General features: G+C 39.4%; 1 protein-coding gene across 2 annotated transcripts in view; it reads right to left on the bottom strand.

Moving 5' to 3' along the window:
* Positions 1-27327, bottom strand: part of LOC146317710 (phosphatase and actin regulator 1-like) — a 66803-nt gene that overhangs the window by 16313 nt on the left and 23163 nt on the right. The window contains exons 1-3 of one of the 2 annotated variants that reach the window (XM_084732247.1): positions 18571-19159; positions 13279-13443; positions 2293-2373 (exon numbers count right to left, since the gene is read on the bottom strand). In XM_084732247.1, coding sequence (XP_084588373.1) covers positions 2293-2373; positions 13279-13443; positions 18571-18850 — 526 coding nt within the window. In that variant the 5' untranslated portion in view covers positions 18851-19159. Of the gene's footprint in view, positions 1-2292; positions 2374-13278; positions 13444-18570; positions 19160-27327 lie in introns of those variants that run through there. The other variant, XM_084732248.1, reaches the window with a different exon arrangement.

Here is a 27327-nt window from a genome sequence, read left to right as displayed (position 1 = left end):
TAGTTTTTTCTGTAAACAGCTGTCATACAGATAAACTTCCAAAGACTCAAAAATCACAAAAACTCCAAGTTTTTTTTCTCTTTTTCAAACAACTGAAATGCCTTTATTAAAAAGACTTTTGACTCCAAGATGAAGGATTGATGCCAAGATGTGTCGGAGTTTGTTTTATGGTCTAAAGGCTCATTTGTACCCCCATCATGAAAATAGACTTGTCTGTTTCAAATGACATAACCGTCACTACATAATTCCATGCATCCCTTAAGTTGGCATGGATGTGCAATACATCCACTAAACAGCACCATTCAGAGTCAAAAATTACCACGAAGAAGAAGAAGAAGAAGAGTCTTAAGTTTCTGACAACAGCAGCAGCTACATTGGAGGAGGTTATGATAATGTACCCACGGATGTACTAAAGAAAATGAACCTCTTGAGAAAGAGGCAGGGTTGTTGACAATGGCGGTTTGCATGGCCATTAAATACATCACAATATGTGAACGCAAGATTCCGTTCACGGAATAACTGGCAACGGATGTAATTTCCAGTAACTCCTTTGTCTTGTCCTGTGATTGTGTCTAGGGTTGTGACGGTTTGGATTTTGTCTACATATTCATGCAGGATGGTGGTTTACCACGACTGCCTTACAACCTTATTGAAGCTTAGTGTCATAGCTTCTTTAAGGAATAGGACGGTGTGTAAATGTGTGGTGCACAAGTGATGGCGAGCGAGCAGCAATTTGAAAGTGACAAAATTTGCAGTGATGACGGCAACGAGCTCAACCCTGCAGAGGGCATCAAGTGACCGGAGTTTTGTGGTTATTGACACAGTCTTGTCTCACTTGGACTATTGGCTGCATTGACCCACGCAACTACCGGTGGGACTGTTCAGTTCTGTCCATATGGTCTGTATCTGTAAGCTTTCGGAGAACGTATGCAAATACAGATGTAATGCACACAGAGCCCAGACAGAAGGCTCCATCCACATCTGCATGCATGCAAGGTTCAGCATAAAGGAGCCTTAACGTGACCATGTCATAACAATTAAGGCACATTAATTTTTTTAAAAGAGAATGCCTTGGAGTTTTTGTGATTTTTTTGTGCACATGTATCCTTATCCAGAGAGCACCTTAAACAAACTCAATTTCAGTCCAGGAAACGCTCTCACTGAAACATTTTTTTTAAAAACCCTCATTTCTGAAGAATTTCTGTGAGCAAAGATCTAATTGTTTGTTTAAATTTAGCCACTGAGATAGTGAATAAACCAGACCAGTGTTGGGGTTTGGCTGGTGTGTGCCACACTGAATCCAGGCACAAAGAGTGCCAGTCAAAGACGGCGTCCAGTTAAAGCCGATTACAATCCAGCAGCCAATCAGATAAAAGGTTAGCATGTTTTTTTTTTTTTGGCAATATGGGACATCTTTTCTTTGAAATACATTTCTATTTTTGTCCCTACAGATCTAGTTCTATTTTGAGTCTACCACAGCAGAATGATCTTGTTGCACTGTATATCTACAGTGTATATCACAGGGACGTCAGTGCTGATAAAACAATGCAGCTTTCACAGATACAGTAAATGTAAAAATAACCACTGCTGATTTATCAAGCTGTGCTCATGAGCTTTTTTGATTATGGAAACTAGGTTGTCACTAGGCAGGAGAATTGAGCACACCTGCCCCCATTAATATGCATTATAAGGAGCGACACAGTTATTGTGCAAAAAAACAGGGGAGGAAGCTATTCAACTTATCAGCTTTGACAAATACCGTGAGCCATAGAGAAGTGCCTGATACTTGATTTAAATCTCTAACACATTCGTGTTAGCTTTGACATCAAAACATGTTCTTATTTCTGTCCAAAATGCTCAATTTCTTAGACAATAAATTATGAAAAAAAGGTCTCATATCTCCTCATTTGCCCTGTTCACATCTTGGCAAGAGTCAATGGACTTTCTCAGCTTCAGCAACTTTGTTTTTGATGTCCTGAGGCAAGGAGCACCCTGCTGTCAGACTCAAATATACTCTCTAGCTGTGGATAAGGGGTGTCTAAGGCACATCAAATCAAGATCAAAGCCTTTATAAAACCTTACAAAATCTCTGTAATGAAAGATTATATCTCTAGATGCCCTGTGCCAAATCTTGAAGGGTGCACTTCAGAGACTACTGATTAAAGAGGAGATGAATAACTGAAGACCTTCCAATTTAGCGCACCACGTCTACCCCTCCTGCAGTTTCGACTTAAAAACGAGACAGTTTCCATCTCTGTTAAATCAGACTGTGGCCGTGTAACATCAGCTCACCTTTTTCAAAGATCTCTTTCAGCACTCCTCTCTTGATCAACTCATCTCTGCTCTGCCGCATGGACATCTTCCTCTCCAGAGCTGAGGGGGTGAAGGAGAATAATGTTTAAGTAATTTTCACATTGGTCAAACCTTCAACGACACAAATAAAACTGAAGAATATCTCCAGATCTCTGCAGGTCCTCAGGCAAACTAGTGTGGGATCAAAAGTCATGTTTTTTTGTAGATTTTCATTGGCAATACGTAGAAGTCCATGAGGGACTAGATAGCACGGCATAGCTGTCAAAAAGTGTCCATGTCTTTTGCAAGATTTTTCCCTTTTTTTTTTGTTAACATTTTTACCACTTTTACCAGATTTTTGCGAGAAAACTTCAAAGATAAGAAATGCATTATTTAATATTTTTCTCATTGTGAATAAATCCCCCCAAAACACCCAAACTAATCATGCACTATTTGCTATTTTGTCTGTGGCGCCAAAACGATTTGTTCCAACTGAAGATGTGAACCTTTTAAACATGGCCCAAATATATACAGTTTTCATTTTTAAAAAATGGTTGAATACCTTCTTAAAACAGCTGGGCACTGTAGTTTTTAGCAAAAGTTATTCACAACAGACATAAGCAGTGCGGGATTACTTTTAGCTGTGGATTAATACACATTTGAGTATTTAAGGCAGCAGGATGGTGTATGTGGAACGATCCACATCTGCTGATCAGTGATTCAGTATCATTGATGCGAAGTGAAAACATCAGTCCTGTATTCTGAAATCCCCACGGCATAAATGTTCAAACGGTGTTAGCACCAGGTAGATCATAGCGAGCAGCCAAGAAAAAGACCATGAAGAAATTTACTCCCCTCTCGACAATTAATCAACAATGTGGAAATATTTGGGATTTTGGAGAAAATACAAGTCAACAGACAAAGCACACGCCATATGCAAACAATGCAGTCGGGAGATGCAGCAACTTAAACCAATGTTAAGTAAGAAAAATTATGGCATGACAATTTGACCCTTTGCACCCTTTTTGCTGTGGGGTATTTTTGGACCCCAGAGGACAACAAACGTTACTAAATTAAAAAAAAAAAAACACTCATAATTAAATCAAATTACTTCAAATTTATTTTAGTTGTGAAGATCATAGTATTAAACAACCCCCATTATTTTCAGATCATTTGATGAAAAAAACAAGCATATTATGACAGAAAAAGTTTTCATTCGGGGTCCAAAATGACCCCAGGACATCATAAGTGTTAAAGTACATTTGTACTTCTGCACTTAACCGGTTACAACTACAGTGTTTTTAATTATTTATGTGGCGTCTCTTTTATGATCAAAAGCAGAAAGAAAGGGGTGGCAGCTTCTTCTGTATCTGGTTTTATTAAATCGACAGATATCATCTCATATCGATCGCAGGTGTCTGAATTAAAATGAATCAAAACTGTCACAGAATCTGCGATATCAGCAGGTATTATATAGTTGTCCAAAGAATCACTACAGCTGAATCATGATGGAACTTGTGATTTACCCCCCTAGGATGACTTCGGCTACACAGCCAGTACTTATTAGTGGGATCAGTTGATTTCTGATTTTGGGGTTTTTACGGGAGTTGGCATTATGAAAAATACAGATCGTAAGTAAATACATTTTATGCTGATTTACATGAACACTTTATCCCCAGTATATCATTGTTCTTGCTGCACATGTACTGTATGTGTAATGGTGCGTCTTCTTTTATCAGATACAAAAATCTGAACAAAGTAACTTCAGTTGACAGGAGTATTAAAAGCCTGGATTTTGTGGTAAAGATAATCTAAGAAACTGTGACTGCTCCTCTGAACACCGAAAGCTAAAAAACTGGTCCTTGATTAACAAAAGAGATAAAAGGATGGAGGAGATATTCCAACAACACTTCTCATAATAATGCATTATGCACAAGAAAGCATGTCCCATAGCTGCCGCTTGATTCTATTTTTAGCTTCAAAAGTCGAGGCACTTAACATCTCCTATCAGCAGGCTGAACAAAAGCGGTTAAAAATCATGTTAGCGGTTTCAAAATCCACCCCTGCATCGAAACCAATTAAGAATGTGAAATGAGGATCAGCATCAACACTTGAGCACACTGCGCAAGAATGTCCCTGCAGGCCTCCGTAGCTCCTGCTTAAGAGGGAGTTCACAGATTGTGCCATGTGTGCTTTACATATGACCCAGGAGTCCTGTCCCAGCTCTGTCAGACGGTGCTGTGCTCAATGCTAATAAAGCCTCGCTGTGGATTCGCGAACAGCTTGACCTCTCTTTTCCTTGCCTTTGTCACAACACAGTGGATTTAAAAGCAACTGCTGAGAGTCCAAAATTAAAAAACACAAATGAGAGTCACACAAATGTCAGACGGGCAGGCCTCCGGGGCGGGAAGTTGGATACTCGGCGCTTCAGTGTTCGAAAAATACGCCACCAGAGCAAGCTATCATCAAACAGTACGCTCCATTATGACTTCCTCCAGGACACCAGATGTTCAATATCACTCCATACTTCAAAAGTTTTTGAGGAGAAGCCTGTTTAAGATCAGCTCCAAGCCAGAATTAGTTAAGCAGCGAGACCTGTGTTTTTTGTTTTTTTTTCTGGAGAAATACGTGACCAAAATATCACCAGTGTGTCGCACAAAGAATCATCTCCGCTGGAGCCCTACGACGTGGTAAATTGAAGAGTGTGAAATGAAAAGGAAATTGTGCCGTTTGTAGGATGCTACTTGGGATGCTAATGCTGGCAGCTCCATCAAAAAGTGATTTTTCCAGCAGAGGCAGCAAATTTAACATTAGGTCAAGAGCATCAAGGGGATAATAAATAGACTTATCAAAGAGCTGACCCAGAATCCACGGAGAGGAATTTTTCTGAATGCAGCCAGTTCACGATTGTTTCCCCCCCAAAAACACTGCAGGCAGTCAGACATCACATGTCTCACTTCTCTGTACCTGTTCTTTCACAAACTTCATTAAAATTTACCACAGTTCAGAGACTGGAGAGGTTTCTATTAATAATATCTCTCTGGATAATGAAAAGAGTAAACCTTGTAGTGCTCTGAAAATTTCATCAAAAATAGGAATCTCTGCACCTTGGCAGTCGATTTTCATAAAACTCCCACAACCTCTCTTTAATTCAGAAGCAACCACTGTGCCTTTGACTACTAATGTCAACTTCTGAGAAATTGTTTTGATCTTTTTTTGGGGGGATTTACAACATAAAAACTCTATCCTGGGAACCAGACGAATCTGTGAGCTCATGTTTTATTTGCTCTGGCTGGCACACGTGTCTGGTTCCCTCCCGTTCAGACAGATTTCCTGCCATCCTGGCCATTGCTGGGCCAATCATGCTTAGCTAATAGTATGATTTGTTGGTGTGCTGTCCACTGTGTGTGTAGAAGAAACCTAAGAAATGAACGGTCTTTCTGTTAGAAATGGAGTTTAAGAGGGAAGATTTGTTACTGACCAATTTAAGTTAAAAATGAATGTTGTAACGTTTCAATTACCTCTAAATCATAGTGGGCTTTGGGATATAAACTCCTGCTAGGGCTGGATTTTATCATTGATGTTATTACACACCACATTTTCTGTTTATTCTATGCATAGTAGCAATGACAGATTATTTGTATTGTTATATAATTTGGATTATGGTAGCTGCGGTTGATCTATTCCTTGCTACAGGATATTTTCATTACTTTGGCTGGACAAATCATTTCATAACAAAGGGATATATTCTCCTCCATAATATGTATAAAAGCTTCTTATTATTTGTTGTTGTTTCAAATGCTGTATGTCCTACAAATTTATTTCAGAACCGCATCCACCGCGATCCTTACAGCTTCAATATATGGCAAAAGTAAAGAAGTAGTTCAAGCGGAAACGACCAAGTGTGTCATTTAAGTCTTCAACTAAAGGGCAGTGACTGTACCGGGTCTAACTGGATGCCGTGCAGCGATTTAAACTTTTCCATGTATAGTAAACGTCAGCGTCGCACATTTTATTGCTCTGATTGGTTGTAGGTCTGTCCAGTTGCATCCACAGGCATTTTGGTCTGCACCCGTTGAAAAATTGAGCAAATTAGTTTGGCAAAGTCAGGCTATATAAACACAAAAACACATAATACAGCGAAGCTAATATTTTCTGTCACTATCCATCTGCCTTCAGTAAATACAAATTCAAAATCCAAAAACCCTGCACAAAATAAATTTTAATTAGACTTTTATGGCTTGTTTGACAAAAAGACATAATTCAACTGTTAGACCTTTGCTTGACGGACACAATGTTCATCAAAATGACAAATCTCTTTAAAATAATAAGAGCCACCTCACTTTGCCAGAGAGGGAATGCCCAGGGCTAAAGGTTGCTGCTAGGCTGGCAGCGCTGTAATATGTTCAGGGATTAAACTGCTGTTTCATCCAAAATGAAAAGTAATTACTCAAAGCTTTATGACATAACTGCCGTGCCATGGGATGCGCACGATTACGTAATACCATTAACTTGAAGGCATTTGTGAGGGAATGTCTTGAAATTTGACAGATATTGTGTGTTCATGAAACAAAAGAAGAAGGCGGACTTATAAGAATCGAAGTGAACACAGCAGTTCCCGAGTCAGGAGTTAAAACACTGGCTGGTCTTGCTAAAAAACAACATTTTGTTTAATATTTAATGAAGGCATTAATAGAGTTCAAGAAGAAGTGGAATTTCATGTTCATTTCATCAGGAAGGTCCTGAGAGGGCCATACAAAAAAAAACAAAAAAAAAAAAAAACAGTGCGGATAAAAACTGCCGCTCACTCCAAATATTTAACTTTGATCCAGAATGGGAAACCATCAGCCGTCAGATCTGTGTGAATGTGCGTGTAAAGCTGAGGTACACCAACTGAAATATTAAACAAACAAAGAACACAAAGCAATCTTTCACATCAGAGTACGAGAAACTGTCCTCCAAGTCACCTTGAACATCAACCAAGTTCTATTTTGGACGGTCCACCACGGCCCGAAACGGTGTCCAACGCTCCAGCCACTCGGTCTGCACCAAGATGAGAAGATTAGACGCTCATCAGGGAGACGCAGCTGAGAGCATATTAAATGAAACTGGCATATCTGAGTATAGCCTGTATTGATCTGAGAACACTACACTTAGTTTTTTTAGAGAGAATATATTCCACTGCGAAGTGACCCAGATAGTCAGAACACATCCTACCAGCCCCGAGGCTCAGTAGCTCAGAGTGGAGGCTTTTACCGAGGCAATTCTCTTCAGCCTGAGCCTCACAGAAACTGTATTAAAACTTTCATGGGGTCTTTTATCAATGAGAAGCTCAGGCGTTACAGCTCAGAAGCCTGGATGCGGTGGAATGAGACCCTGACACACACAAAAGGATACGACAGGTTTGTAAAGTGACATTTGTTTTAGTAAGCCAGTGAACTGCTCCTTATAAGGAAATCTCCTAACTAATGAGATTAGAATTACAAATGAAGATAACATCAAACTACCACATGCATGTTCTTTTGATGAATCTCCGCCTCGCGTGATATCTTTGTGATGCGGGTTCGCTACACGAGTGTACTGCGCACGATAAGACAGCATGATAAGACGTCCGACCGTCAGGCCCTCCCCTCACTCCTTCCTTCCTTCCTTCCTGAGGTGAGGAGCACAGTCCCCCAGAGCTGGCCTTCATCTGCTTAATATCACGACACATTCATAATCCTCCGCTGTGCTCGGTGTCCAATTATCATCGACAACATCTGCATGCCCGGTGGCTGGTCTGCTCCCCACTGACACAGGAAACATAATCAACAGTAAGACATCTGCAGAGACGAGAAGACGCCGCGCAGTCCAAGATCACAGGAGTGCAGCAGGAGTCGCCACTATACCTTTGTCTCTAATGAATGTAAAATGCCACCATACAGCTCAGTTTCCCTGTTTGTTTCAGCAACAGGTTGACAAATGACTAACAATGCCCTCTGGGGAGTTCAAGCTCAAGCCGCCAGCTGACAAAGTATTAGAACAATAAATTAAGTCAAGCATTGGTCATTATGTGGACGCAGCTTTCTCATATCGGTTAAAATAAGGTCATTCCAGTCCAGGCTTTAAGGACAGTAATAAACAGGCTGCCATCTTAGCATTAACGATTTCAATGGGGACAAATGGACACTGTGTGCAATGTTCCATTTACAAAACACAAATCAATAGTGGGGCTACAGGTCAACTGAAGTCGATACCGTTTCCTTGATTAGGTAAGCTGAAGTTTGCTCCTCTAGACACAGCTCTCATCACAACAAAATGCTTGATTTGGACTGAAAGTATGTGAATAATTACACCGAGATGTGTTTGTTGGGGTAGGTCTGATAACAAGCCAACAGTAACTAGACATCTTTCTGAAAGTGATCAGTTTCAGTTATCAGATTTCTCATTTTTCATTTTTACTCAGATTTAAGGTTTTGGTAGAAAATCTCATCAAGTATGCCTGTTCAAAATCCACTCCACACTTCGCTCTGTTGTTACCTATTCATGCATACCACTGGATTCAAGCCTAGAGCTGCTCAACCATCTGAATGGAATAAATTATCTGACACAGCCAGCTAACAACAGGGTGCATTAGGTGAGGGTTACTTACTCTCCATTTTGCAAATACTGTGAAAATGTGGTTAGAAATCACATGCGAATCGTTCAATACACAGATATCTTTAATTTTACTTGATTGCAGGTCCATGAAAGATCTGGTTTTGTTCGTTTTGTGTTAATGGGTTGCGGCACAATCGCAGTAAATGAAACTCTGAAGAGAAGTGTCTTATAAAGCTGAACGAGCTCACATGAAAAGGCGAACTGTTCCAGTAGTTGCTCATTTACATCCAGCAGATACACAACATTGGTATTCATTTTGAGTCACATTTCAGACCTGACAAAAACTCTAAAATTAGCTCTTTATTAATTAAATTCACTTACTTATTATTTGCATAGGGCCAGATTATAAAAAAGTCATCTCAGGGCACTTTTCACATTGAGATATCTACCTTACGTTGCTTGGTTCTGGTCTCCACTGATTTCTGAGAGAAATATCTTGCTCTTAAGCTAATAAATACTCTGCTATGTTCCCCAGCTAAGTTTTATCTGCCGATTCATACTGAGCAGGTAGCATACAACGGACTTATCAGACCTTTTCCGCTGAAAACAGATAACTGTTGACAGCTGGAAAAGAGGCTGATAGGAGTGAACCAAGATATGGTTTCATAAGTTTTCCTTTAATGGCTTGTGGCACAACTGGAGTAATTGGACTGGATATCCAAAAGATGAAGATGAAAGTGTCCAGCAGGCACAGTTTCTGACGTGACAAAAACTTCAATATTCACTCTATCTGTCTCTGTTTTGGTCTTCACTGCCGTCTGAGGAATATTTTAAAAATATCTGTCTCTTTAGCTGCTCAGTGCTCCGCTATGTTCACCAGTTAACTTTGTTTGGTGTTTTGTGCTGAGCCGGTAGCAAACAATGAGTTTTTCATAGCTTTTTCGCTGAAAACAGATGCCTGCTGTGGCTAGAAAAAGAGACTGATGAGAACACAAAGAGTGAAACGAAACAGATCAGTGTGAGCCATGTGACCAAAACAACTAGCTCCAAAAAATACTAAAACGCTCTAAAAAGCTGAAGGAAACAGCAGAGTTGGTTCATTATTATTAGCGACCCCTTTCACGTCCCACGTTCAGAGTGATTTGAGCTACTGTTTACATAAAAGTATTTATTAGAGCAGCTTTAAAGGACCAGTGTGTAGGATTTAGTGGTGTCTAGCAGTGCGGTTGCTTGCAACCAGCCGCCACCCACAAAAGGTCCTTTCTAGAGCTGAAGAAATGTGGCGGTAAAACATGGCCGACTCTGTGGCAGAGGACCTGCAATTCTGTGTAGATGTACGATCCAAGGAAACAAAAGGATAATGCTTCTTATTTTGATGTGATTATGTGCCAATGACAACATATGGATGGATATTATATACCATATTCTGCCAATATTCCCCCTAACTCTTAAAAACTGCTCCTTTAAATCTCCATTTAGGTGCAACAGTGCATGTGTTGACCGCTGCGGTTCAAAAATCCCTGAGCCATGTCCTGTCATTCGAATTTACTGCACCGGCTGATGCTTGCGCGACCTCTACACCTCCACTGCCTGCTGCACAAGTGCAGGCTACATTCCTCTCATGTGAGACTTGGGGTTCATGCCTCTCGCTGAAATTGATGTGACAGTGTGTTTAGTCGTAATGGCGTCACTGCGGCTGAGGAACCTGCTTGATCACCGGTGCGTCTTGCAAGATTGCACATCACCTACAGCTTGAAATGACGCAGAAATTCCACTTAGAGGCCACTCCAGCGAGATATAGTGGCAGGTCACAATCCACCATCATGGCGCTATCAAAAAGGACTGAATAGAACAAAAGCGAAAGAATTATTTGGAGACAGCAGCATTATGCATACAAAACAAGCAGATAACAAAAGCGATGAAGAGCGCTTTTTTTGCTCAACTCCACTGTGCATTAACACCATTGTAACAGCAAAAAGGCCTTTTGTTGCTCGGCTCTTGATTATTGTCCTTCACCACAACAGGGGAGATGCTGTTATCAAAGAGCACACATGAATGTAGCAATGAACACAAAACATCTCCATGATTCATCAAGTACGCACTCCATTAAAATACATTAAAGAAATCAAGAATTTAAAACAAACAAACAAAAAAAATAGATTTCATCACCACTTTTATGCCTTACAAAAAATAACCCTTTGCCCTGCTGGAGAGACAGGGGGACCATGTTGGGGCAGGAATACAAACTACAGCCAAACAGCAGCGTGGGAACAGTAACAGTTAAAGAGCGGCTAAAAGGTAACATCAACCAAGAAGTCAAATGTTTTGTGCTTGTGTAAAGTGATGACCAGATATTAGGCGTAAGGAGTAATGGATTACATGTAACACAGCAACATAATTGGAATAGAGTAAAACGTAACTGTATTCATTACAGTCACGGAAAAAAGATCAGATTACTGATGAACTTAGTAGAAAAGTCAGGTTTACAACTTTAAAACCCATTTTAAAATAAAGTACAATTCTCTGGTCTTGAGTGAAAACAGCTAAACTTATACTTGTCAATTCACTATCGTGACCACCAGTGAAAAAAAATCTTCAGTGGGTGGAAATTTCACCATTATTTTGTCTTTAAATCAGAAAAGGGAAGCAAGATCACGGTAAGTTATGTCTTCCTGTTGTAAAAAATGCATTACTGAATAATGTGACTTGATAAAACCTCAAGCATTTGTTCATGTCCCACAACTGTGGTCTCAAATGCTGAGATATGTATAATGAGTTAACTCAATTACAATATGACAAATAAAATTATTTAATATATATTATTACTTTAACACCATATTAAAAATCTTTTTTGTTTAAAGATTACAAAAACTGTCTGATATCACTCTGGTCAAAGCCACCAGACTCCCTTGACAAATACACTGTCTTACAATTTTATAGAAATTAAAAAAGGAAAATGAGTGTTAATTTAATGTTGCGGTGTATAAGAACAAGTAATGAAAACCAGTTTACAATCTTGATTTAATATTTAGTTAAAGTAATCCAAAAGTAACAGAAAGTAATCCAGTTACAGTACTTAAATATTGTGATACTTGGATGAGGGTAGTGATATGTTTTAATAGGTTATTTTTGTATCTGAATACATATTTAAAGTCACCCTCCCAACCCTGACAATACTTCAAGAGCAGCCATGAGCACAATGTGATTAAATCAGACAGAAACTTATTCATTCAGCAAATTCACTCCTGGAAAATGCTAATTTAATAAGATTACTACACAGGAACATCCTGTCCCCGCTCAGGCCGGATTCAGGTCTCCGTGCAACAGCCCGTCTTCTACAAAAGTGAGAATTCTGCTTCCAACCCGCGAGACGCAGTCTGACAAAGTGTCTCCTCGTGTCCACCGGGCTGACAGCAGAATTCAGGATGTGTCAGCCGAGGAAAATAAATACAGCAGCCACATCTGAAGGGAGCATGTCCTTCACTCGCCCCTGACAACACTGGGCCACAAGATCAAAGGAACTCTAAAGAGACCTCAAAACATGAAACTCCAACGCTGCACTTTTGCTGAATCAATTTGCCGCATTTTCAAATCACCCTGGAGACTGAAACTTAATATTTTTTCTTATGGCCAAAGGATATGCTCTGGATTTCTTTCCACCACCAGGCAGGATATAAAATAAGAGGAACCATGGTTGTTTATAATACTTGTGTCACCTATGTGTGTTTTTGTGCTTATATTAAAAAGGTGCAATATGCAAGAATTGGCCACCTTTCGAATTCATACAACAAACAGTTAACAGGCAGGACATTACCAGAGTAACCACTAACTGCTGATGCTAACTGTAGCTGCCGTTAGCTAGTAGATTCAGCTTCCTCTAAGTTAACTCTAAGGACCAAACACAGCCTCTGGGAATGACAGAGGCCAGTTTGACGACAGGGTCTATAATACCAAGCGTCTCCAACTAGGACTCTGACCCTGGAGACGGCAAAGACGTGGCGGGTTCAGGTGCTAAGTGGGAGAGACGCGAGAGGAAGGTCAGGCATCAGTCAGCGCCCACCTCCAGAGGCCATGGAGCTAAACCTGGCTAGAATACATTTGAATTCATTCCAGTGTTGATTAATGTACATCGTCCTTTCTCAAATAAAAAAAATTTAAACAAACACCACCTCAGCGTTGTTGGACTGAGGGCAGACTGGACGCTACAGCGACACACTATCGCATCCTGAGGTTTAAAGTAATTTTACAAAACAAGACAGGCTGAGGCTAGCTCGTTAGCATGCTAACTTCAGTAGATATCTCTGCAACACAATGCACAAACTTCTTCGGCGTGATGCCACTTTTGATCCAAAATTCTCACATGTTGCACCTCTAACATACCGTGGAATCACAGAAAAAGTCATGTACCTGCAGAGGTCTGCTTGAACTTCTCGCTCTTCTTCTTCCTCCATTTCCAGGGCTTGAGGAGGCGTCCCAGAGTGGCGAACTTGCTCCGACGACGGATGGGTGGAGTGTGGGTGCCAGAAACCAAGGACTCGGAACGCATGGCGGCCAGCCTCTCTACTTCCTCAGCTGTAAAGGAACAAAAAAAATAATAAAAGAAATAAATAAAAGGAACAGGGTCTAGTTTAGGTGAGGATGCAGAGGTGGTGATATTTTGGTAGTTGTGCAGGAGAGCTCGCAGTGAATGCAGCAGACACTTTTGCTTACAAAGATCCAAGCAGCAAAATCTGTGCCAAGTGGCCTCCTGTATTCCCTCGTAACTGGATGAGGTTGGAGAGGATAAACAAACCTGCATATCAGATAGCATTACGGAGGATATGCTCCGAGTCTAAACAGTTTGAAGCTGCATCACACGGAGCACTTGGCATTAGCTTGCCAAATCACACTAAACAGACTGATAAGCACCTCATTAAGGGGGAATCTTTCTACTCCTCATCAAATATTCACAAGGCCCGGCCCTTCAGACTGTTACATACCGTTGGACATCAAAACAAATGTTAAGCATTTTATTCAAACACAAACTATTAAATAAATGAATGGCGAGTACATGTTCTGTTTAAAAGATGCTGTAATCCGAGGCTGCAAACAGCCCCCGCGTACAGAAAAAACTAGACACAAGGGCAAATGCAAAATACTCCCATGTGATGAGAAGACACAATTGAAGGTTTTAGCTCCAGACGAATGATCATAAAGAGGTATTCAAACTGAAAACAGACTCACCAGCTTGTGAACAGATCTAAAAAACTGAATATTGCTAGCAGCAAACTAAGATGGAAGATGTGTTTTTCTGCCTCGGTCTTTAATCTTGTTACTGCAAAACTAAACTAACAGCTAAATCAGCTAAATATTCAAGACCTCAGTTAGGTCTTTATTGTCCTGCCTGAAATTTGGCTTACAGCAGTTGTTAATTTTTTTTATTTTTTATTTTTAAAAAGAGAAACAAAATTAGCCAATTCTGTGAGCTTTTTCTGTTTTTTTCTGTTTGCTGTGGTACTGAAAGAGGCATTAAGTACATTTTTAATATTAGTATTGTATTAAAGTTTAAAATTTGGGTATTGTGACAACTCTTAAGCGTTACTGCAAGAACAGAAGCAAATCAACAAAGTATTCACTAAAACAACTTCATTCTTCTCGCCTAAATTATAACTCATGGGATCATGCAAGTATTTCAGATTTCAGAATATAATTCATACGGTGTACTGGAGCCTGACCAGTTTATTGGTCAACCGATACTGGACTATATCTATTTGATCCTCTTTCTTGGACAATAAAGCTTATTATTAAACTGTAAAATATCTGTTTTGGTCCTGCACCAGACTCCACAAATTCTGGCTTTCCATTGCCACTCAGATGTTTATGGACACGATCCATCTCCTAATTTAGAAACAGCCATTCTAGGCTCCTCAGAACAGACACCATCGTGAACAGAAGACATCGGAAAACTTTGTCTGGAATTAAGAGAAACCTCCTTGTTGTGAAACCTGGCTCGACACCTCAAAGGCTTTTATTTTCAGCTAAACATTTGTCTCAGTATACTGTAAAAATGTAACTGCATCAGCAGATGACCAGAGAAATCTGTGCAGTGTGAGTGCAGCGATTGTTCTTCCTGTTTATTTTTCTCTTACATGTGAAGGGAGGGGTGAGAAGAGGCGGATAATGTTCCCGTTAGTTGACCACCTCAGTGTTCTGTCTCTTTTTCTCTGAAAAAGTTCTGAATAAAAAAAATATTCCAAAACCCTGTAAAATATCCTGCCTCCAAGAATATCAGCTGATATATGGATATCTGAATATTTTCACTCCCAAATATTGGTATCAACCCCAAAACACCAGTATCGGTCAGGCTCAAGTCTGTACCTTCTAGGCAGCCATATTTCCCTTCATTTCCATGCAGTAGCTGAGATGTAATACTTGCTTGAGATGAGTAATCCATCACGTCTACTTTTATTTTTGTCAAACTTACATCATTATTTGCAAATGCAATGACAGCATAGTCTTGCGTTGCCAGACATCAGGATTCATGGCCTTGTGGGAAAAACCACGACCCAATTTTGACAACAATGAAAGCAGACGCATCACACTTTGACAGGTTCAAGTCTTTGCAGTAGGAATGAATGCCAATGGCGGCCTAAAAGGTAGGAAAATTGTCCAGAAAGTATAAAAAAGTATATTTGCTGTGTGGTCCATTAAAGGGATAGTTCAGGTTTTTTGAAGTGGGATTATATGAGGGACTTACTTAGGTGTAACTCTTTAAAGGTTAGGACAAATTCACCAAAGACACCACGTGAAAGATGACACAGCATAGCTTATCACACTTGATACCATACAGACCATCTTTTTAAAGGGATAGTGCACCCAACAATAAAAAGTCAGTCATTATCTACTCACCCTCATGCCGACTGAAGGTCGGGTTTGGCTTTTTAGCCCACAAAACACTGCTGGAGTTTCACAGGAAAATAGTGTCTGGTGTAATCCAAGTCTCCTAAAGCCCCAAAAAGTCATTCACTTGCACACACACACACTCACTCAGTTCAGACGGTGTGCATGCGCACATGAACATAGCTTCAAGCTAAGGATCTACAGTGGAGATTTAGGCTAAAAACATGGTGTAAAAGGAATCTTTCAAGTTAACTTGGTATGTCGGGGCTTTACTAGACTTTGTGGGACTTTGGTGAATCTAACCTTTTAAATCACTGAAGTGACACAAGAACATAAAAATGAACAGATCCATGCAGTGGTAGACCAGCAACTCCCCTGTTCTGCAGGGTAAAATGAATAATTTTGCCAATGGAGTCTAGTTGAGTGTGAGATAATGGCAGTTTACCGTCAGACAAGGCTGTCTGACAGTAAGGTAAAGCAATAAAAATACCAAATGCCATTTTTTAGGCAACTGAAATCCATTTTGCCGCAGACTCTGTCCCCAGGAGACCATTGATTAGCTTTCTGCTGCTTCTCCAAGCTGGAGGCATGTAGATCACAATCTACTGCAGATAATACACTGACTATGGATAAGAACCTCATGCAACCCCATTGAAAAAAATATGAACAATCCCTTCAAGTGTGAGCATACAACACTAATTGAAAAAATAAACAAAAACCAAGAGAAACCTAGAAAAGACAAGAGTTTTAACGACTGGATCAACTGGAGTCTAGATGTGCGAGATGACCTCAAGTACAGCGTATCAGTTGTCAGTGGCACCACATTGCATCAGATCATCCCCCATCACTCGCTGTCAGGGAATGTGCTGGTTGAATAATTACATCACATTCACGATGTTTGCCAACATAGACGTATCACATTGCAGGCCAGCCACCTCCCCGGGGCACTGGGACAGCAGCAGGATAAATAATGTGACAGTAATTCAGTGGAAATCAGTCCCATGGAGCATCACTCGAATGCTCCGGTGCCTCAGAGCCAACCATCTTAGCAATCCTGCAACCACACCACTCTATAAATAGCTCTACAGTCAATGCTAATCGAATCCAGCAGAGATTCAAATTACTTCATTAAGAGGTCCAAAAGGTAGAAAAAAAGGTGAAGACAAAAAAAAAACATCCAACAGGTAAATAACATCCAGCTCTATATACTGTACATAATTTTAGTAACTTAAAGGAATATTTTGGATTATATTTAGTGGGGCTGCATGAGGTTTTTATCTATATCCAGTATTGGCTGCAGTAGATGGCGGTTGGTGCGCTCACAGTTTGTAGAAGCAGCATGGAAGCTAAGCAATGTACCGCTGTTGACGGTGTCAGCAGTAAAATGAAATTTTAGCCAATTAAAAAAATTATATCAGTTTAAGTGTGGGCTTTATTTAGAATATTTTCATCGCTTCACTTTGCTGTCAGACAGACTTTTCTGACAGGAAACCACTGTCTTATCATGGGAATATCACTATCTTCAAGCCAACCAAACTACACAGGCGAAATCTGTTATTTTACCTCACAGAACATGAGAGTTGCTGGTCTACTGCTGCCTCGATTTGTTATTTTTTTTTCGATGTTTTAAACGGTTAATTCATATTCATCAAACCCACACAACAAACACAAGTTAACTCACAGACCAAGGCAGCTGTGGACCTTCTTTTGTGGCTAAAACACCTTTGGTTGCTGACCCTGTCCACAGCAGGACATTGCTTAGCTTCAATACTGCTGCTCCTCTCTGCTTGTCTGACTGGCATCTACTGTAGTTAATACATTGAGTATCAATAAGTACCTCATACAACCCTACGTCAAATAATCCAAACTATCCCTTTAAATTAAGGAAAAGTCAAACAATTCAGTCATTGCTTTTTGGTGCATCATGTGAAGATGAACCCTCTGCATATTCCCTATGCAAAGGGGGTTGAGTCTGACTGTTGCAAAAGACTAATGATCTTCAAATACTGTGTTCATCATTACCCAGTCTTTTTTACTGACCCATTTAAAGGCAGAAAACACAGAACCAGACTATCTTGATGATGTAATAAATCACAATTTTAACAAAATCCTGCCAGAGGAGAGACAAAAAAGGGGGGAAAATCTCTCTCCAAGTATCCAGACAGAGTGATTAAAATGTTGTCAAGCCAGGTGACCATTTCAAGACATCAGGCACACACCAGCTCCATGTCCGTCCTGTCAACATTGTGTTACATATGACCTACATTCTCTCCGCTTACTGCAAGACAAAACACACTGATGTGGCTGCTTTTAATTAAAAACACTTGTTTGCATACCAAGATGGCTGAGTGATGATGTAATGACATGGCTTTGTGCAAACAGCCTTCACACTTTCATGCCATTTTGAAGACATCTATAGGCTAAACAGGCCAACTGGAGAAATACTTAAGCTTCCCACATGATAATTAATAATTCATGTGTGTATTTTTTGTGAAGCAAACCAACAAGTAGCTATGCAAGTCAGAGCCCAGCCCTGTGAGGAGAAGTTCTGATCCAGTCAGAGGCAGTTTCCACAACAGCAACAGTGAATCACTGTGTGTTTAAAGGTATCCACTGACTGACCCATTTAAAACAAGAATATCAGCGCACAAGCAGACACATGAAGGAGACGCAGAGCACATTTAATGATGGAGGAGCGCCTGATCTGCTTGTCAGACGCGCATGCAGGAGTCCACAGGCACGGCTATCTCCACATAATGAGAGTCTATCCTGGATGGCGGTACCGCAGGGCTACTATGGGCGAAACCAGAGCCTACTCACCGTCCTGCGTGTCGTTCCCGCGGCTGCAGTTGCTGCAAATGTGCTTTATTTCTTTGCCGATGTGACAGTGGATCGTAAAGGGCATGTTGTTGTTGTGGTGCGGATGCTGGCCGTGCCCTTTCTTGTTGCTCAGAGACATGATTTTGACCAAGCTGAACGCCTTTTTCTTGGGTTTCTCCACCGCCACGGGCGTGTTTTCTCGGCAGCCCGTGTTCAGCCAAGTGCCGTGCATGATGGTGGGCGCGGGATCCACCGTCGGGTAATTGGCCGTCTTGAACATCGGGACGCGAAAAAAAAAAACGAGAGCGGCGCTCCAGATTACGACGGTGTGAATTTAAATTAAAGGGCCCATCAATTGAGTCCTACCTGACCTACGATAGCGCTGCCATCGAGCCTCTCTCTGCTGAACCCCCCCCCCACACCTTTACCTGAGATCCCGATACGAGCAGCTACCTGGTTGCGCAATGAAAAAGTCCCTGCTGCTGAGGAAAAAAAAAGCCCTGCTGCCAGATCCAAGTGAGCTAATAATAAAATAGAGACTGAGTAGTGAATGGCAGTGACTACCTCTCCCTCCCAGAGCTGTGGACTGCAGTCGGTTGTAGCTAATCCACGATTAGTGGAGCTGAGCAGTGAGAGCCTGTGATTGGCTGCGCGGTGCGCTCCTCTAATAGGCCAGTGAGAACGGAGGAAAAGTTGCCCGTCTGCTAATGGGATTCAATAACTGTTGTTTTTAGCAAATTATATTATATGACAGACCCTTTTCTGTATTTAAAATCTGCGTTAACACCAACCAAGCATTACTATTAAAACCACCACTTGGTAGAGGCGTTTCATAACCATAATATTTGCAATTTAAACAATGAGTTATGATGTGCTGTTGGTCTAATCAACATACAGAGTTAAATAATGAATATAAAATAATCTGAAAGATTTTACTTGTGAATGGAGTATAGGTTTATGAAAACATAAAGCAAAACATCCAACAATAAATTAAGCTAAACATGAGAGAATTTATCAAATCCAAAAGAAAGTGAAAATACTGATAATACTGTAACTGGTTTGGTTAAACTGTCTTCCTTTAAAAAGTGGTCCAATGTGTAAAAAGGTGTACAACGTATTAAATCGAATATTATATGGATTTAAAATTGCTCTATGCCTAAATGGAACCTGAGAACTTTAAGCTCTGTGTACTAATTTAAAATATTACAAAGAATGAATCTTCACACACTTGGAAATAAAATGAATTATGTAATGATTTTTTTTTTTTAAATATTTCCTTAGGCAGGTTATTGTGGCACTGACCCTTCAGTACTCCCCTATGAAGGGGAGTGGACTCAAAGTGTTCACGTGGATTTTGAGCTGGCAGCACAAATTGTCTGTCTGAAAGGAATAAAATGAACCATGCAAGGGCATATGTTAGTGGCCTACTACAAGAAGCACACATACTCATACACACTGCTGCTGTTACATGCATATATATTTTACCAACAATGTGTTGGATATATTGTATCATGTCATCACATGATCAAAAAGAGACTTGACACTGAACAGCATCAACATATGTATTGCAGCAGTCATCTTTGCATACCTGCACATGACAATAATACCAAAGAAAATAAGAAATTATGAATTTAATTGAATAGTTTTTTTTTTTATAGTAACTTATAGTTTTTATAGTTAATGAAGATTATGCATATAATTTAGTATATATTTCTAGTGACTAGGTGGGTTTACATTTTCAAGGATATATATATATAGCAAATGGTGCCATTTTTAATTTAATGACTTTTCTTTGAACAAAGGCATATTTCCAAAGTGCCAATCTAAATCGCTCTTAAGCGTCCATTCTCCACCCAACATGTTCTTGAAGAGTCTGATCTCCATGAGCCCCCCACCCCACAGGAACCAGTGCAACTGCATTGCCTGCACTGCCTATATTTATGCCCCTGGAACTGTATATGTTACCATGATAACCACTAGGTGCTTAAGATGCTTGATTAAAATGAGATGTATACTGTAAGAAACATCATACTGAGGTTTACTGTTGTTCAAATGTAGTAGTTTCCTTAGTATCTGCAGTTAAAAGAGGTTGAACGCCTCCTGAAATAGTGAACATTTACTGCGCATTCCAATACCCACACTAATATACTATTTAGTATGCTAGAAAAAGATTTAGTGTGTCCCAAGACATATGTCAAGCGCAGTATGCCAAAAATACCAGGATGTCCTCCTGTGTCTGCTTGGATTTTGCAGTATGCAAGCCAGCATGCTTTTCTGGCTATTATGACCCACAGTCCTTTGTGATGGTGGGTGTACGAGCAAGAGGGTCAAAGTTCAAGACGCATTGTTATAAGGAAGAAGTATATCCCAATTGTACGCGTGCTGCATGCAACAGTAGGTACTTTGTAAGGGCAGCTGCAGTGTGTTCTGAAAGTAAAAAGTATGGGACTTGGAATGCGGAGTTACTGTGCTATTTAAAGCCCCCAAACCAGGCTGTATAGAAAAGTTCACTGTAAGTTTATCTGAAAAACTACTTTCTTTGAGAGCAAACTGTTGAGAGATCTATGGCTGATAAGAGCTGATTAATCAAAGATGATTTTTTTTTTTGAGTTGTGGCTGGAGGACTAGCGAGACCTTCTAAAGGATACGAAAACTAAAATAATGTTTAAACCCTCACCAGGAATGCACATTAAATCACACAATAATTAGTTTGCATGTACTAAACAATGACTCTCTTGTACATAAGTCACATGCACATCAATTAATTCACTTTTATACACCAATTAAACCAATGGGTAACAAATTAAGTGCATGTCCTCCACATTTTTTCACCCTCTTACTGCTGCAAAACTGATGACAAATGATAAAAGTTGTGAGATTTAGAAAGTGGGGACAGCTGAAGTGAGGGCAAAACTCCAACATCTTTTTAATTTGGGAATAATAACAGACAAGAGCTTAGGGGATTAAAATCAAAGAAAAGAAACGCAGCAAAGGGACTATAATCAGTCATCAGAAAGCTCAATACTTCAAATGAGAGAGAGCTCAGCCTAAAGTAATAGCATTAAATATTCTTTTTTTTACATCATAAATTCCAAATAGCCACTCACTTGATCCCTGAAGTTACTGAGCACATTTTGGGGTAATTGATAACATTAATGGCCGGTTAATGAGGCGTTAATCATGTAAAAGATATCGGACCCCACGGCATTTCCAATAACGTTTCCGGCGGAGCGGTGAATGGTCGTGGGCTGGGGGTGAGTATCTTTGATGTTCCTTCAATGAGCTGCAGCTTATTCCAGTGACATCAAAGTCCTCTCTGAAATGAGGGACAGAGGAACTTGATTTACTCCCACCACGGTGCAATGCAGCGGCTGCCCTCAGTTGCCTCCTCTCGCTGCAAAGTTTCACTCTCTTGCATTCATATGCGCTAAAAGTTTAGGAAACTGGTGAGAAGGAGCTATTTTTATGTATGAAAAATACTTTGAAACAGAGAGGCCGAGGTTAATGGACGAAGGAGAGAAAGTCTTTGCCATACATACTGCATTAGAGTGTGACTCCCATAAGTGCACATTATTCTGCCTATAGACCTTGAATTATCTAAAAATGTCCTGTTCTGTGCCAGGGCTGAACGCTGCTATCAGCTTCTGCTGTACGAAGTCTTATATGGGCCTACATTTTGATAAGCTAGAGGCCACTTTGGCCTCACTTTCCAATTAGATCATTCTTACAAGAATCAGATAATTAAAGCAAGGAGACAGGTCATTTGTTGGCTGCAAGGAAAAACGGTCACATGTGGTAGTGTGGTTATGTAACTGCTGTGTCAGGCAGTGCTGATCAGTGCTTTGGCACATCACTTTGGGTAATTCATAAGTGAAGAAGGGGTGAACACGCATAATTTAGTAGGGCTGCAACCAATCATTAATTTCATTGTCAGTAATCTGTTGATTATGAATATTAATTAATAAAATTAATATTAAACTGAAAGCAGACTCACCAGCTTGCGAACAGATCTAAAAAACTGTGAACAATGCTAGCAGCAAGTAAATTAAAATGTGCCTTTAGATATGGAACTGTTCTTCTACCTTGCTGCTCAGTCTTCTTACTACAAAACTAACTGACCACATATTTAAGACATTAATGTAGTCTTTTAAAAACAGTGTAAACAAAGTAATATGCCCTGACTCACATAGTCAAACAGCTAAATGTAACTAGGGCTGCAGCTAATGATTATTTTCACTGTTGATTAATCTTTCAATTATGTTCTTTGGATTTACACTTAAATGTAAACATAAGACTGTCCAGTCTGGATGTTCCAATGACAGCAGCCTGTAGTGTTTAGAAGACCAAATCCTTTAAGTAGAACCAGACTGATACACCAGTCGGCTGATATTATCGCCCTGATATTGGCATGACATAAAATATATCGGTCTATATTAGTATCAGCAAATATAAAGTCAGATTTTTTTTATAGAACATAATGCAGATTGTTTTGGTTTTTTATTTCTTTTAGATTTTTGGGATGTATTCTTTGTGCATTCGATCATTTTTTACTGACTGAGTACAACCTGAGTAATTTCATTTACAGACTGCAAGCAAACTCTTGATCAGCTCTTTTGGTTGTATGTTCTTTAATTCCCTCTGTAACTATTGATTTAATAGTTTAGAAAATATTATAGATCCAAGACGGAACTGATGGAGCACTATAGATTTATCGATGCACAGCACAGTCTGATCGAGGATCAATGAGTCAGGCAGACTAGACTAACAGTCACCCTTCTGCCCCAGGACTTTGTCTGCTACTGGGTGAGGAGGAGGGATGGCAAGTTAAGAGGAGGCATATTTGTCATTTTTTTGGTCAAGATCTAATAGAAATGATCACATTACGCCCGTTTTACCCTCCTTTACGCTCTCCCTACTTTTGGAACATTTGATCAGATTCACTGGAGTTTGTTTTTTGTGTGACTGTTTTAAGTTTGTATCAGAGATTTTTTTTACGTGAAAGTTTAACTAATGCAGCATAAAATCCTGAGATCAGCCCTGGCCTTCAAAAACTACTTTCCTATGCTTGACAACATACCTGACACTTGTCACAATAAACTTAAAATGACACAGTAAGCTCGCCCAAAGCTGCTGAGAAGTGTTCACCAATCCTCTCTGACTCACATCTGATGGACATGTTTGCTCATAGTGTTGTTGCTATGAAGCCTCAGCACATGTTGGAAGCAGGGGCAGCATGGTTTCTACTACAGTTACTAGAATACATTTAGAGGAGGGTAAAAAAAAAAAAGTAAAATAGGTGTTTTACTTCCTTTAGTATTTTGGATTCTGGTTTGAACTGGTTGTTTCCATGGACGTGGTGCAGGTTTAAGGCTAAACAATCTTACAACTTCCGACTGAGCAGCCTGTCACTACAAATCTGCTGTTCCCGTTCTCCCTGTATCTCTCTGTCTCTTCCCATCTGTCATTCTCTCTCTGCATTATTATCTGCCTTACACACACACACACACACACACACACACACACACACACACACACAGTACCACGTTTCCTTGACACAATCTAAAAGAGAATTAATTAGATGGTAAAAGTGCGGTGCCTTCCCATTTTCCTTATTTGCTGTGGGGAAAAGTGAATGATCGTTACGCAATTCTAATCTGTGAGGAGAATGATTCCTCGCAAATCTTTTATGCAGTTCTTGGCTCCACCTTCAGCATTAAGCTGAGTCTTCCTCCTCCTGACAGGCAGCAGAGTAATGTGACGTGATTATGTAAAGTCCACAGAGTGCAACACTTGAGGAGTGAAACAGTGATGCATCCATTTGGAAAAGAACTCAAACAAGGACACAGAGCAGGAGACAGACAAATGTCAAACCGAGATAGAAATGTACCCACTTGTTTTTTTTTTCTTCTGCAAACAGTCATCGTGCATGTCGTTCCCTCTTGACATTAATAGTCACTGCGAACATAATTCTGCTCAGCCACTGAAGCCAGTAGAAATGTTCATAGAGGACTGTCACAGACCGTCAGGGATTGTGGTAAGATGCTCGCGACCACAGTTCCAGAAAACTGTAAACGGATGACTGCTCGCTTTTCATCTCTGTTATAATTCACTTCTGTCTGACTTTCATTCCCTCTTCTCCTCCTGTCTGTCAGGCTCTGTCTCAATATGTTTCCTGCTCTGCTGGATGTCGCTGCAACTAACATTTATTTTCATTATCAGTTAACCTGTCGATCATTTTTATCAATTAACTGATTAGTGAGAGAATGGTGAAAAACTTTGATCACATTTCCCCAAAGCCCAAGGTGGCATCCTAAGCTGAATTCAGAGAATTTGAACATTTTTTCTTATAAATGACTCTAAACATTAATTGATTATCAAAATAATTGGCAGTTAATTAAATAGTTGACAACTAATTGATTGATTGACCAATCATTCCTGGTCTATTTACAAAGTTTGGCAAATTTTGATCATTTAAGTCATAAAAATCTACTGACTGCAGCTTTCTAAATGAGAATTACTTTAGGGTTTGTTAGTCTTCAGTGGTATTAAAGGCTGGAGAAAACAAAAGTCATCTGAAGACAGACACCTGGTCTCCTTGGAATTTGGACATTTTTCTTAAAAAGAAAAAAAGGCTCAAAATAATTAATCAATTATTAAAATAGTTGTGGATTAATTTGACAGTTGACATCTCATTGATTAATTGAATCCCACTGTTGGATTTGAATTCCTAATTAAAAAAACATATCATGTGATACCTGATATTTTGTTTAAATTGACCAAATCAGTCATTGTAACTGAAAAACCATGAAACTTCAGAAGCTGTCTGTCTTCTTGATTTGCTAAAACTATACGAATATGTTTACAATATGGTTGTTTCTAACGGATAACAACTAGTATCAACATCTTTTTCGAGCGCCATTGTTGTCATATAGAGCATCTCTCTTAGTGTTTTTAAAAATCTTGAAACCGTACGGGCACATGCCTGATTTTGCTTTGAAGCAAGAACCAGTAACACTTTGTATGAAGGTTATGCTTATAATGCATCATATGTTCTACACAGGACTAACATTCTTCTGTCAAACAGTACTGTCACTTTGACTTAGAGGTATAATGTAATCATACATTATGTCCAGCACTCATAGTTACTATACAAAAGTTTCCAAAAGCACACAAAATACTGGGATTGTTGCAGTGCCAGGTGAAGGAGGCTACTCCACTTCAGAGCTGCAGAGCTTATCCCACATTACAATCCTGCCATCTAGTGGTGTGATTTGGTAACTTAGTGACACGTGACTTTACACAAAGCACACTAAGCAAATGATAAACAAAGCCTAAGTGTGACTCTTTCTTCACAAATCCAAATGTTTGTCATCAACGATGCCTTCTGTGCTTGATAAAGGGCAGGTACGTTGTTATAAGAACTGTATGTCACTAAAAGAAGACCTTATGTAACTATTTTTATTATAAATCTGAACAATAATAAACAGCAATTTATGCATAATTTTAATCTGTTTTTTATTCTTTTTATTTCTCTTTATTTATATCGACATTATGAGGTGTTGTCTCTTTATTCCTTTTCCCCTTATTTCTATTTACAGTAGAAATCACTAATAGTGATCACAGTTACAGTGATTGAAATACTGGCTGGCTAACTGAGGCTGGTGTTACTGCACATTAAATCATGATGGGAAAGTAAAGTCATTTTCTCTTATTGAAAAACAATCTGCTCAAAGCTCATGACAAACTGCAAAAAAATAGCTAACGAGATGCAGCAGCAAAACTAGACTAAGCCATATTTATACACAGTACTGTATGATAGTGTTTTTTTTAATTATACATAGTGCTGTGATTTGTAGAGGTAATGTGAAAAGGGTTTGAAACAGGTGTACTGTATTTTCCCTTGCTTTATGCATGTAATAAATATCCAAATGTCAATTAGATGGTAATCTGCATGAGAAATAAGGAGAAAGAAAAAATCAGTTATAGTCATCAACAGCTCATAATGACCTCTTTCAATTGGACAGATATGATTTCTATATAAAAAAGTTTCCACTCTATTTATATTACATGTTTTTTCTTGTTTTTATTGTTCTCTCTTGCTCTGTCTTATTTTGACTATGTTTAAGTGTATTTTGCTTTGTGTTTAACTTTTACCTCAGTTTTAGGAAAACTTTTTCTTGCTTTTGTTTGGCCACATTGTTTGGCTTTTTGTTATTACATTACTTATTTGGGTATCTTGCTATTGCTTTGTTTATTGGAGCACATTTTTAAACTGCTTTTAAAGGTTCTACATTAAGAAAATTATTAAACTATAAATAAAGTATTATTATTACTATTATTATATTAAAAAGAAAGGAAAAAGAAAAGAAAAAAGAGGTTCAGCAGTTCAGACACAAGACTGTTGGGGTTTGTAGAGTGTTCAATACTTTGCATGTATTGTTGCATTTCTTGAAAACAAAGGTTTTCTATTTCAAAAAGTACGTTTATGAATGTGAAAAATTGCAAAGATAATAGAAAATGTAATACTGTTTTTGTTCTGTTGTTACGCTACAAGGGATGTAAAGGCCAATTTCTTTCCAAAAAAATTTAAAGACAGCTCCAAAATCAGTTTCACAGAAACAGTGATCAATTTCAATGTCCTTCCTTATGTTTTGAGAGGCATCAGTGGAGAAGTTTGTAACAGACATTTCGAGGTTTGTTTTTGTGATCAAATATCCTTCAGATAAGGTCCTGGTTTTTCATTGTGCCTCAGCCCTG

The sequence above is a fragment of the Lutjanus erythropterus genome, chromosome 12, assembly GCF_056507025.1.
Source record: "Lutjanus erythropterus isolate fLutEry1 chromosome 12, fLutEry1.hap2, whole genome shotgun sequence".
NCBI classification, from domain to species: Eukaryota; Metazoa; Chordata; class Actinopteri; order Lutjaniformes; family Lutjanidae; genus Lutjanus; species Lutjanus erythropterus.
This window is presented reverse-complemented; position numbering and strand designations above follow the sequence as displayed.